At 44.7% G+C, this 14,145-nt stretch overlaps 1 protein-coding gene across 4 annotated transcripts in view; it reads left to right on the top strand.

Moving 5' to 3' along the window:
- Positions 1 to 14,145, top strand: part of KCNQ3 (potassium voltage-gated channel subfamily Q member 3) — a 362,225-nt gene that overhangs the window by 250,114 nt on the left and 97,966 nt on the right. For all 4 annotated transcript variants that reach the window (XR_004537948.1, XM_033929424.1, XM_033929427.1 and 1 more), the window contains exon 6: positions 9,741 to 9,851. Coding sequence is in view for 3 of the 4 variants with exons in the window: in XM_033929424.1 (XP_033785315.1) it covers positions 9,741 to 9,851 (111 nt within the window). In the remaining variant the exon portion in view is untranslated. The remainder of the gene's footprint in view (positions 1 to 9,740; positions 9,852 to 14,145) is intronic.

Here is a 14,145-nt window from a genome sequence, read left to right on the forward strand (position 1 = left end):
ACTGCTTTGGGAAATGAGGGAGGGAGTGGGGGATGAAGGGGGGGAGAGAAAGTGGGAGGGAAGGGAATTCAGTGTGCTGGCCTGCACTAAAAACTGCTATCATGGTTTTGTAAAAGTGGTGGTGGTGGGGGGGGGGGGGTGTTAAATAAATAAATAAATGTAAAAAGATGCCCCTCCCCCATCCACAACCATGCCCACACACAAAACTGCTCAGCAAAAATCTTTGGGCTTTTTATTTGTTTTGTTTTTTGCTAATCTGTGGGTTTCCAAGTTTGGTGACTGACTTTGTTACCCCTCAGAAAAAGGCTGAAAAGGATTTCTGATTGTTTGGACAAATGTCAATAGATTTGGATTTGGAGGATGAGATGTACAGCGTCAGCATCTATGAGACAAACCTGGTTCTTTTTGTAACATAGAATTTTTTGGACCCCAGTTCGTTTACAAAAGTTGGACAATTCAAAGCCTAATAGATGCTGGCATTGTCATCTTGAAGTAGGGACACTGGATCATTCGTTGTTTTATTGTCCCTTGATACTCAATTTTTGGAAATCAATATGGGGACAAATTCCGTTGTCCTATGATGTGGTCATTTGTGGGATATTGTTGAAAGTTAAAAGTCCATTAGACAGGTATAAAAGCAGACTTCTTATAATTGTGACAGGGGGCGCCATGCAAATTATCACCAGGAATTGGAAGAACTGGGACAGGCTAAATTTTTCCTTTTGGTGGGGAACTTTGTGTCAGTGTTATAGATATGAAAAACATGAATTCGGAAATTTGCCCACCTTTAGTCCTATGGGATCTAAGAAAAAGGATAAAGCGTTACATTTGCTGATGTCAAATGAGTGCTTCTCCAGTACCTCTAAGTTACCAATGAGTTTTGCCTATCTGATCTCTTTTTTTGTTCTGACCAGTCATGCCAAGCGTCATGCCAGCGTCTAAAAAACCTCGATTTTCAGATGGATTAAAATGCCCATTTTTCCCACATATGAGGGCTGTGGTAAACAACCACATCATATTGAGAGCATAATCCACTTGAGGAGTTGCTGCCTCATGGGCGGAGACTAGGGTCATCTCCTCCCAAGGAGGTTTGTAGTGCACCTACAGGGTCTACCCTTCATACCTTCATCAGGTTCTATACAGCGGTTGTAGCAGCTGGAAAGGATTTCACTTTCAGGGCCTCCATCTTAAAGGCAGGTGCAGTGGGCCTGCCCTGGACTCTGGGGACTGCTTTGGTACTTCCCTAGTGTTCAGGACCATTGACACATTGCATTAGAAAGAAAGATTAGAGGCTAGCGATTCTCAAAACTTTGCGTTAAAAACCGATGAGCCGCTGTCTCAGCTGTTATTGTGGCGATTTCAAAAAAGCAAGTCATTCTCCCGAAAATGCGCATGCAAATGAGGTTGGCAGAGAGTAGCGAAGGTTGGCTAAATTTGCATGGGCCCATCACTGGTGATTGGCAGGAGGGATGCCCACTCCTTCCTGCCACTAAGCGACACCCTCCAACATCCCCCCCCTTCCTGGTGCCCACTCTTTCCTGCCGCATCGCACAATCACCTGACACTGCTATCCCTACCACACCCCCGCAGCGGGAGAGATACCCACTCCCTCCTACCACCAAGCAACGCCCTCCCCCAGCAGCAGAAGAGATGCCCACTCCCTCCTACCACCAAGCAACGCCCTCCCCCAGCAGCAGGAGAGATGCCTACTCCCTCCTACCACCAAGCAACGCCCTCCCCCAGCAGCAGGAGAGATACCCACTTCCTCCTACCACCAAGCAACGCTCTCCCCCAGCAGCAGGAGAGATGCCCACTCCTTCCTGCTGCCACGCAACCCCCCCCCTGACACTCCCCATGCTTCCGATGACCCTCTGCTCCCTTCCCCTTACCTGGCTTATGATGGCTGGCTGGAGGGATGCATACTCTCTCCAGCCAGCAAGCCTGCCTCTTCAAAATGGTGACCCTTCCCCTCCCCAGTGCATCCTGGAACCGGTTTAGCGACCATGTTAACGTTTTGAGAATCTTCCCCACGGTGTCTCTTATTACAATCCCAATCAATACTCTTCATAGGGGATAGCTCCTAGCCAGGCCCAACACTGTTGTAACAAATGTCACACAAGGTCCATTCTGGCCACATACCCAATATATACACTTTAGGAATACTCTGCAAGATTCTCTCCTTCACTCTTCTGTCCATGTATCATTAACACCTGGAAGCTGACATGACCGCTTACAGTTTCCCACCCAGGGAAACACTTAGCTCTGGCTACTTCTCTTCCCGGAACAAAGAACAGAAGAACCAAATCCACAAAGCTCAAAGATGTAAAGAAAGAAGTGGAGATGTCCAATGAAAACTGGTGAACTTAATCTTTCTTAAAAAGTCCTTTATTCATCCAAAAACTCAATGACTCGCCATGTACATGTTTCGGCCAAAACGGCCTGCTTCAGGAGCCTTAAAAGTCTTCAGAATGAAGTAATCTTAAATAAAAGGACTTCCTAGTCGTTCATATTATATTGTAGCTTCTTGTGGAAATCATATGCCAGACAATTACACAAACACCGAGAACGTTTATCTCAAGAGTCCTGAAGCAGGCCTTTTTGGCCGAAACATGTACATGTCGAGTCATTGAGTTTTTGGATAAATAAAGGACTTTTTAAGAAAGATTAAGTTCACCAGTCTTTGTTGGACATCTCCACTTCTTGCTTTACTACCTCTCTTCCCAGGCATTCCTCTTTGGTCGGAAGTGACGCGGCAGAGGAAAGGCCCTGCCAGGGCTGACGGGAAGCAGCCCTGTTTAACATCACATCCTCTGCTCGCCAACTGCCGCTACAGCCTCAGCTTCAGATGAGTGAGGAAGGGAGGGAGGGGGGATTGTCAGGACGCTCTGCTATTTCGGGAACCGAGGGAGGGAGATAGGGGGTTGTCAGGACCGAGTCTACTGCTTCGGGAAAGGAGGGAGGGAGTGGGGGATGAAGGGGGGAGAGAAAGTGGGAGGGAAGGGAATTCAGTGTGCTGGCCTGCACTATAAACTGCTATTACGGTTTTGTAAAAGGGATGGGGTGGGCGTTAAATAAATAAATGTAAAAAGGTGCCCCTCCCCTATCCACAACCATGCCCACTGCTCAGCAAAAATCTTTGGGCATTTTTTATTCTGTTTTCTGCTAATCTGTGGGTTTTCAAATTTGGTGACTGACTTTGTTACCCCTCAGAAAAAGGCTGAAAAGGATTTCTGATTGTTTGGACAAATGTCAATAGATTTGGACTTGGAGGATGAGATGTACAGCGTCAACATCTATGAGATAAACCTGGTTCTTTTTGTAACATAGAATTTTTTGGACCCCAGTTCGTTTATAAAAGTTGAACAGTTCAAAGTCTAATAGATGCTGGCATTGTCATCTTGAAGTAGGGACACTGGATCATTCGTTGTTTTATTGTCCCTTGATACTCAATTTTTGGAAATCAATTTGGGGACAAATTAATATGATACTGGAAACATCGATTCCGTTGTCCTAAGATGTGGTCATATGTGGGACATTGTTGAAAGCTAAAAATCCATTAGACAGGTTTAAAATTAGACAAATGATCACCAGGAATTGGAAGAACTGGGACAGGCTACATTTTTCCTTTGGGTGGGAAACTTTGTGTCATTGTTATAGATATGAAAAAATGAATTCGGAAATATTGGGACATAATAAAATATATTAATACAACATGGGGTCCATTAATGGAATTTGTCAAATCTGATTAATTGTATAAGCTTTTAATTCCTATTTGATTTTCGCACACATCCAGGGAGGGTAGGAGGTGAGGGGGGGGGGATATATTTTGTATTGTATTATTTGATTGGATTTAAGTGCTGTTCTTTGTTTTACTTGTTTGTAAAATTTTTGCACTTTGTATTTGAATTAAAATCAATAAAGAATAAAAAAAAAATTATGCTGTAATCCGCCTAGATGTAATGATAGGGAGTTTACCAAATTTTAAAAAAAAGAAAGTTTGGCTAGGAAACAGTTTAGGCTCTTTCATACTAGCCTTTTGTCCAGTCAACTAGGAGTAGGGTTACCAGACGTACAGATTTCTCTGAACGGCTTTTCAAAACCCGGCACTTTGTCCGGGTTTTGAAAAGCTTCTATCAAATCGCCATCGGGCAGGAGGGCATCCACACAGGCACGGATGCCATGCTGTCTGATAAGAGCAGGCAGTGGAGGGGCAGGGCTAGGGTGGGATTGGGGGTAGAACTGGGGCATGACAGAGCGGGTTGGGTGGAACTGGGTGGGCCTGGGGGGATTTTCCAAACAGAAAATCTGGTAACTCTAACTAGGAGTGACTGTCAAATTCCCAAAACTGAAAGTTGGAGATTAGTTTTCTCCAATTTCCTCTGCTGCATTGAATTTTGTGTAGAGTAAACATAGAAACATAGAAATAGACGGCAGATAAGGGCCACGGCCCATCAAGTCTGCCCACTCCAATGACCCTACCTATCTATCTTTGCGGATAGATCCCACATGTCTGTCCCATTTGGCCTTAAAATCTGGCACGCTGCTGGCCTCAATAACCTGAAGTGGAAGACTATTCCAGCGATCAACCACCCTTTCGGTGAAGAAGAACTTCCTAGTGTCACCGTGCAGTTTCCCGCCCCTGATTTTCCACTGATGCCCCCTTGTTGCCACGGGACCCTTAAAAAAGAAGATATCCTCTTCCACCTCGATGCGACCTGTGAGGTACTTGAATGTCTCGATCATATCTCCCCTCTCTCTCTACGTTCCTCGAGTGAGTAGAGCTGCAACTTCCCTAACCGCTCCTCGTATGGGAGCTCCTTGAGTCCCGAGACCATCCTGGTGGCCATTCTCTGGATCGATTCCAGTCTCAGCACATCCTTGCGGTAATGTGGCTTCCAAAATTGCACACAGTACTCCAGGTGCGGTCTCACCATGGATCTATACAGTGGCATAATGACTTCAGGTTTACGGCTGATGAAACTCCTGCGTATGCAGCCTATGATTTGCCTTGCTTTGGATGAAGCTTGCTCAACTTGATTTGCAGACTTCATGTCTTCCCTGACAATCACCCCTAAGTCTCTTTCTGCTTCAGTTTTTGTCAAGATCTCGCCATTTAGGGTGTAAATTCTGCATGGATTTCGGCTTCCCAGGTGCATGACTTTGCATTTTTTGCCATTGAAACTGAGTTGCCAGGACCTAGACCAGTGCTCCAGTAGAAGTAGGTCATGCATCATATCATCTGCCATTGAATTATTGTCTGTTATGCTCTTGTTCACTACATTGCTTAGCTTGGCATCATCGGCGAATAATGTTATTCTTCCTCGGAGCCCTTCTGTCAAGTCTCTTATATAGATGTTGAACAAGATCGGGCCCAGGACGGAGCCCTGTGGCACTCCACTTATCACCTCTGACATTTCGGAGGGGGTGCCATTCACCACTACCCTCTGAAGCCTACCTCCAAGCCATTTCCCAACCCAATTTGTCAATGTGTCGCCCAAACTTAAAGAACTCATCTTGCTTAGCAACCTGCGGTGTGGTACGCTATCAAATGCTTTGCTGAAATCCAGGTAGACGATGTCCAGGGGCTCACCAGCATCCAGCTTCCTCGTCACCCAGTCAAAGAAGCTGATCAGGTTGGATTGGCAGGATCTCCCCTTAGTAAATCCATGTTGGCGGGGATCCCGTAGTTGCTCCTCGTCCATGATTCTATCCAATTGGTGTTTGATTAGGGTTTCCATTAGTTTGCTCACTATTGATGTGAGACTCACTGGTCTGTAATTTGCCATCTCCATCTTGGAGCCTTTCTTGTGGAGTGGAATGACGTTAGCTGTCTTCCAGTCCATCGGGATGTTACCTGTACTAAGGGAGAGATTGAAGAGCGCGGATAGCGGTTCCGCTAGGACATCACCCAACTCCCTGAGCACCCTAGGGTGTAGGTTGTCAGGCCCCATTGCCTTGTTGACCTTGATTTTTGACAGCTCGCAATAGACGCTGCTGGGTGTAAACTTGAAATTACTAAACGGGTCAACTGATTTAACCCTTGTCTGTGGCTGAGGGCCGATTCCCGGCGCCTCGCCGGTGAAGACTGAGCAGAAGTATTTATTTAACAGTTGGGCTTTTTCCGAGTCCGTTTCTACATAGTCTCCGTCTGGTTTTCTGAGACGTACTATCCCGCCCGAGTTCTTATTTCTGTCACTGATATACCTGAAGAAAGATTTATCTCCTTTCTGGATGTTCTTTGCTAGAGACTCCTCCATGCGGAATTTGGCCTCCCTAACTGCTGCTTTGACGGCCCTTGACTTGGCCAGATATTCTACTCTAGAGTCCTGTGTCCCTGATTGTTTGTAAGAGATGAATGCTTTTTTCTTCTCTTTGATGATGTCCGAGATCTCCGTAGAGAACCACTGTGGCTTGTTGTTCCTACTCCGTTTGCTTACTGATTTAACATAGTGGTTTGTTGCTTCCTGTATGGTGGCTTTCAGAGTTGACCACATTTCTTCCACGCTGTCGGTGTCTGCTTGGCTTTGTAGTGCCTGGTGAACGAAGTCTCCCATGTCTTGGAAGTTTGTGTCTTTGAATTTGAGAACCTTGGTCATTGTGGTAGATTTCGTGAAACCTTTCCTGAGATTGAATCATATCATATTGTGGTCACTGGAGGCCAAAGTTTCACCCACCGAGACCTCTGTGATACTTTCCCCATTGGTAAGTACTAGGTCCAGTATTGCCTGATCCCTTGTTGGTTCAAATACCAGTTGCCTGAGTCTTGCTCCATTCAAAGAGTTTAATAGCTTCCTGCTGCTGCCGGAAGCAGAGGAAAGTGTGACCCAATCCACATCAGGCATGTTGAAGTCACCTACCAATACTGTGTCACCCTGCAAGGTGATATTCTCTATATCTCCTATTAATTCCTTATCTAGGTCATCTTGATGTCTTGGGGGTCTGTATACTACGCCAAGATACAGGCATTTGTCCTTCCCTCTGGCCAAATTTACCCAAAGGGATTCCCCAGTGTACTGTACATCCGTGATTCTGGTGACCTTAATGTCATCTTTAGTATATAATGCTATACCACCTCCCATTTTACCCTCCCTGTCCCGGCGAAGCAAGTTGTAACCTGGTATGACCATGTCCCACCCGTGGGAGTCTGTGAGCCAGGTCTCAGATATCGCCACTACATCCAGGTCGGCATTCCTCATTTCTGTTTCCAAGTCTAGGATCTTATTTCCCAGACTGTGGGCGTTGACGTACATAGCCCTCCATGTTGTGTGTTTGTTGTATCTCAGTGGGGACGATCCCTCTTTATCACTAGGACCCCATTAGCATTATTCGCATGTCTCTTACACTCCCTAGCATTATTCGCATGTCTTTTACACTCCATAGACCCAGAGCTAAAGCTTGTACCTGTCTCGGACTCCCCATGACTATAGTGTGCTCCTATCTCAGATTCGGTAATGTGTGTACCCTGTGGGGGTATTCCCGTTTGGGCTACTCGAGCTCCTTTAGGGCAATTTGCAACGTGTGCACTCTCTCTGGTCCCAGAATTATAGTGTGTACTCCCTCTAGACCCAGAATTGCTATGTGTCCTCCCCCTAGACCCAAAATTGTAATGTGTCCCAGAAATATAGTGTTTACTTAGCTCAGTCTCAAAAGAGTATTGGTAGCTTAGCTCGTTAGGTGAGTTGTTTGTGCCCGTACCCTCCCCCAACTTACCTAGTTTAAAGCCTTGTGTAGTAGGCGGGCTAGACGGTGTCATGGCTTAGCAAGTAGGAAGCCTGCAGTAGTGAATGACACAGGGACAAATTTTCCCCGTCCCCGCGGAAACTCATTTTCCCGTCATGGAAAGTTCTTTTTCTGTCCCTGCCCCCATTCCTGCAAGCTCCATCCTCATCTGCACAAGCTTCAAACACTTTAAAATCAGAAATAGCAACATTCTAGAGCTCAGATTGTGATGTCATAATGCCTCATTCCACCAATGCCTAAGCTTCATCCTCATCTGCACAAGCCTCAAACCCTTTAAAATCATAAGTAGCAACATTCTAGAGCTCAGATTGTGATGTCATAATGCCTCATTCCACCAATGCCTAAGCTTCATCCTCATCTGCACAAGCCTCAAACCCTTTAAAATCATAAGTAGCAACATTCTAGAGCTCAGATTGTGATGTCATAATGCCTCATTCCACCAATGCCTAAGCTCTGTCCTCGTCTGCACAAGCCTCAAACCCTTTAAAATCATAAGTAGCAACATTCTAGAGCTCAGATTGTGATGTCATAATGCCTCATTCCACCAATGCCTAAGCTCTGTCCTCGTCTGCACAAGCCTCAAACCCTTTAAAATCATAAGTAGCAACATTCTAGAGCTCAGATTGTGATGTCATAATGCCTCATTCCACCAATGCCTAAGCTCGGTCCTCGTCTGCACAAGCCTCAAACCCTTTAAAATCATAAGTAGCAACATTCTAGAGCTCAGATTGTGATGTCATAATGCCTCATTCCACCAATGCCTAAGCTCTGTCCTCGTCTGCACAAGCCTCAAACCCTTTAAAATCATAAGTAGCAACATTCTAGAGCTCAGATTGTGATGTCATAATGCCTCATTCCACCAATGCCTAAGCTCTGTCCTCGTCTGCACAAGCCTCAAACCCTTTAAAATCATAAGTAGCAACATTCTAGAGCTCAGATTGTGATGTCATAATGCCTCATTCCACCAATGCCTAAGCTCTGTCCTCGTCTGCACAAGCCTCAAACCCTTTAAAATCATAAGTAGCAACATTCTAGAGCTCAGATTGTGATGTCATAATGCCTCATTCCACCAATGCCTAAGCTCTGTCCTCGTCTGCACAAGCCTCAAACCCTTTAAAATCATAAGTAGCAACATTCTAGAGCTCAGATTGTGATGTCATAATGCCTCATTCCACCAATGCCTAAGCTCTGTCCTCGTCTGCACAAGCCTCAAACCCTTTAAAATCATAAGTAGCAACATTCTAGAGCTCAGATTGTGATGTCATAATGCCTCATTCCACCAATGCCTAAGCTCGGTCCTCGTCTGCACAAGCCTCAAACCCTTTAAAATCATAAGTAGCAACATTCTAGAGCTCAGATTGTGATGTCATAATGCCTCATTCCACCAATGCCTAAGCTCGGTCCTCACCTGCACAAGCCTCAAACACTTTAAAATCAGAAATAGCAACATTCTAGAGCTCAGATTGTGATGTCATAATGCCTCATTCCACCAATGCCTAAGCTCCGTCCTCACCTGCACAAGCCTCAAACACTTTAAAATCATAAGTGTTCAAGGCTTGTGTGGTTAAGGCAGAGCTTACAGGAATGGGACAGGGACAGTGACAAAACTTGCATGGACAGAGAAATCGAGTTCCTGCGGAGATGGGGAAAAATGTGTCCCTGTGTCATTCTCTAGCCTGCAGCCATCAACAGGAACTGACAAAAATAAACAGCCAATGTTCAACTTTGCTTTAATAGATTGGAGCTCCCCCTGCTGTCTCCCAGGGGGTTTACATAAACACTCATCCAACAAAGCTTAAGTTCAGTTATCCAGTTTAGTAATGTTTTGGTGGGGGTTTTCCCCCACAAAATGCATCTTCATTGTGAACAAAAATTCTATATGGTTGTCATGTTCCTTCTAATGCGTTGTGCACAGAAACTAAAAGCAGAGCTGAGAATACTGTATACTTCTTGTTAGTTTACGTATTTTATGGTATGAAGACCACAATTTCTCCTGACAGGTTACTCTTGCGACCATAGGCTACGGTGACAAAACTCCAAAGACGTGGGAGGGACGGCTGATAGCTGCCACATTCTCTTTAATTGGAGTCTCCTTTTTTGCTCTTCCTGCTGTAAGTAAGCATTTTTTTTTCTCATTTTCTTGAAAAACAGTTTGACTTTCAGGCATAAAGCTGTCATTGAGACAATTATATCATGCTTTCCTTGTAGCCTCTGAGGAGGCAGCCTGGGCATTCATTACACGCTGCTAAAGCACTGTTCCTCGATCTATAACGCCTCATGCAAGTGGACATAAAAGCTTCAGATGTTATATATTTTTTTCACTAATTAGGTCTGTGGTAGCAGAAAAAATTTGCCTTCCTAGACAGGAATCTCACAAGCACTTTGAAAATCTTTATATGAGATCCTCGTAGAGAAAAAAGAGCAGCAAGCGTCTTCATGGAAAATTAAAGGCTATGTTAGAGAAAATCAGTTGAATCGAAAGAAACTTAAAGCCACTGCAATACAATTGAGTAACAAACTAATTAGTGCTGATAATTGGCTTTTTAACAAGCAATTATTGACAGTAATTAGAGAATAGTTAAGCTCTGGAATGCGTTGCCAGAGGATGTGGTAAGACCGGATAGTGGGTGCTAGATAGTGGAGAAGATGCGGTATATAAACCTAAGGCTTAGTTTAGTTTAGTTTAGAATATATATCTGTCTGTCTGTCTTTCTTTCTTTCTGTCTCTCTTCCTCCCACTGTCTGTCTTTCTTTCTGTCTGTCTCTCTCCCTGGCCCCCTTTGTATGTCTGTCTTTCTGTCTCTCTCCCTGCCCCTGTGTCTTTCTTCCTTTCTTTCTTTCTCCCTCCCTACCGCTGTCTTTCTGTCTTTCTATCTGTCTCTCTCCCTGCCCCCTATGCAGCAGCAGCATTTCTTCCCCCTCACTTCTCTGTGCAGCAGCCACAGCAGAATTTCCTCCCCCTCCCCATCCCACTTCCCTGTGCAACAGCAGCAGCAGTATTTCCCTCCCCTCCACTTCTCGGTGCAGCAGCATTTCCCTCCCACCCACTATCCTGTGCAGAAACTGAAGCAGCATTCCCTCTCCCTCCATTTCCCTGTGCAGCAGCATTTCCCTCCCCCCACCCCACTTCTCTGTGCAGCAGTAGCAGTGGTATTTCTCTCCTTCTCCACGTCCCTGTGCAACATCATCAGCATTTTCCCCTACCCCTCTTTCTCTTCCCGCGGTCGGGCCTTCTTCCTTAGTCCCTTGCCGCCCCCCTTCCCTTGGTCCGTCCGGCTCCCTTAGTCCCTTGCTGGAGTTTATTTTTACGTTTAAAGGTGCCACGGCGGCTCCTCTCACGATCGCCGCCTGCGTCAGAAGCCTTCTCCGATGCAGGTGCGGCTCGTGAGAGGAGCCACCGCCGTGGCTTTAAACTTAAAAATAAACTTCGGCCGGGAATAAAGTGTAAGGGAGCCGGCAAGACCGCACATCACCTGAAAGGGACCGTTGTATGCACGCATGTGCACTCCTGCCGGCCATGGATCTACAGATCACGGATCAGGGATCACGCAGATAAGAGTGCGCATGCGTGCTTAGCGTTTTACTATAGTAGATACTGCCAAAGCCATGGTAGTTCGAGGCGGTTTACAATAAGAAGAGCTGGACAATCAGCGACATAGTTACAGTGTAGAATCAACGAATGCAAATATACAGAATAGGAGAGATAATGAACAAAAAATTCTTAGTTGACAAATCGGTTAAACAGTTTCGTTTTTACTAATTTTCTAAAACTAAAATAGGATGAGGAGTACATGATAATGTTACCCAGCCAATCGTTCAGTTTACCTGTCTGGAAAGCTAGAGTTCTGTCCAGGAATCTTTTATAACGGCAGGCCTTTATTGTTGGGTGGGTAAACCTGTGGATTCTACGTGTGGGCCTAATGGCACAACCCAAATTAAAGTGGGAAACCAAAGATTGATTTGAAACAGAGACAAGAAAATGTAAACAAAACTCTTGCTTCCAGGGGCAGCCAGTGAAGTGTTTGATAATAGGAACTTATGTGTTCCCATTTTTTAAACCATAGCGTGTTTTTAGCACTGGCCACGGTGGTAACAGCTCTGATGCGGCCAGTGCTAAAAACCGCACTACGGTTTTGTAAAAAGGGGTGGGGTTAGGCATGGGCATTTTTACCTCGTTTTTGTTGGTGGAAATGACTGCGTTTAAGTTAGCGCAGTTCCCGGGCATAGGCGGTATTCTATAAACTGCACCGATTTTTTGGAAGCCATATACAGAATTTACCCCCTCTTTTACTAAGATGCGTTAACTGATTAGCGTGCGCTAATCAAATTAGCGCACGCTGAACGCTAATGTGTCCACAGATTAACATGCATGCGTTAGCGTTTAGCGCGTGCTAATTTGATTAGCGCATGCTAATCGGTTAATGCAAAAGAGGGGGTTAATCTTAAGTGTCTTAGCTGGTATTTCACAACTATCTCAACAGGGCACATAAGAACATAAGAATTACCGTACTGGACAGACCGAAGGTCCATCAAGCTCAGTATTCTGTTTCCAACAGTGGCTAACCCAGGTCCCGAGTATCAGGCAGAAACCTAAAGAGTAGCAACATTCCAGAGCTGAGATTGTGATGTCATAATGCCTCGGAGCCAACCTCAGCAGTGATGTCACAATGGCTTGATCCTATACTTGGCTCACCTAAGAACTACCATACTGGGACAGACCAAAGGTCCATCAAGGCCAGTATTCTGTTTCCAACAGTGGCCAACCCAAGTCCCAAGTACTTATCTAGATCCCAGGTAATAAAACAGATTTTATGCTGCTTATCCTAGCAAATATAAGAAATACCATCAACAACTGCTATCGTACCAAGCAGCCACATGGGGTAAAGACCTAGAAAAACTAATTGCACACACAAACAACTATGGAGAATTTAGGAAACACCTAAAAACCTACCTGTTCTTAAAATACCTAGATAACGAACCAGGACATCAACCCTTGTAACACCATCACAAACCTGATCTTGTAAACTGCTAACCCTAACCCCTAACCACCAACTACGATCACTCCATTCAATTCATGGAATATTTCTACTTCTCTGTAAGCAGCATGGCACTTCTTTTTAATTTCCTTATGTATTTTCCCTGTATGTTCTTTCTTTACTATAAAAAAATGTATTTCACCCCCTCTTACCTTTTGTTTACGTTATAATTAATTAAATGTATGTAATGTTTTTGTTTCCTTACATATATATTTTATTGTACATCGCTTAGAAATCCGATTAAGCGATTCAACAAGCCAATTAATAAACTTGAAACTTGAAACTTCTTGGCCTGCAGCCCACAAACTGTTGTTACTACTATTAATGTTGATACTATCAGATGTACACTGCAATACTCCTTAATTTGTTGTATGTACAACTTCTATTTATTGTATTTACAGTTTCCCTTTATTGTAAACCGCCCAGAAGTCGCAAGATTGTTGGCGGTATATAAGAATAAAGTTATTATTATTATTATTATTATTATTATCCTAGGAATAAGCAGTGGATTTCCCTAAGCCATCTCGATAATGGCCTATGGGCTTCTCTTTTAGGAAATTATCTAAACCTTTTTAAAACCCCACTAAGCTAACTGATTTCACCACATTCTCTGGCAACGAATTACAGAGTTTAATTATTATAGGCACTAAGGCTCGGATTCTATAACCATTGCCATTGTCGGCAGACACCTTAAAAGTGGCCACCTATTGCATGCCTATCACACCACGGCATTGGCTACAGAATTGCGCCTTCGGCAAAGGTAGGCACCGGAAATGTAGGCCAGGGGTTTCCAGGCCTACTTTTCTGGCGCCTATCTTTGATGAGAATTGCACCTCTTTAGGCACTTTAGCCTGCTTAACGCTATTTCTTGCATTAGCCACACCCACAGTGGGGTTAGCCTGAAGCGCCTAAGGAGTCGTGATTCTGGCGCTGAATTTTTAGGCACCTTGAAATGCAATTTAAAAAGTTTTTTTTTACTGAGCTTGGGCACCTAAGGACCAGGTTCTGTAAATGGTGCCTAAATCGGCCGGCGTCTAAAAAAAATGGCGCTGGCCGCGTGTCGATCACACTTAGGCGTCATTTACAGAATCACGTCTAATGGCATCTCTATCTACCTTAGCCTAACAAAGAAAAACCTTCAAAGACTCCAGCGGATTCAGAATACCGCTGCTAAGCTTATCTTCGCAAAAAGCAAATTCGACCACGTCTCACCGCTTTTATCCAAGCTCCACTGGCTTCCGATTATCTCCAGAGTCCACTTCAAATGTGCCTGCCTCACTTTCAAGATCCTACACGGTATCCTCCCTCCCTTCATTCCTCTTTCTTGGAACTCCTCTAACCCCAATTCCGCCAGATCCACCCAAAAACT

Source organism: Geotrypetes seraphini, chromosome 2, assembly GCF_902459505.1.
Source record: "Geotrypetes seraphini chromosome 2, aGeoSer1.1, whole genome shotgun sequence".
NCBI classification, from domain to species: Eukaryota; Metazoa; Chordata; class Amphibia; order Gymnophiona; family Dermophiidae; genus Geotrypetes; species Geotrypetes seraphini.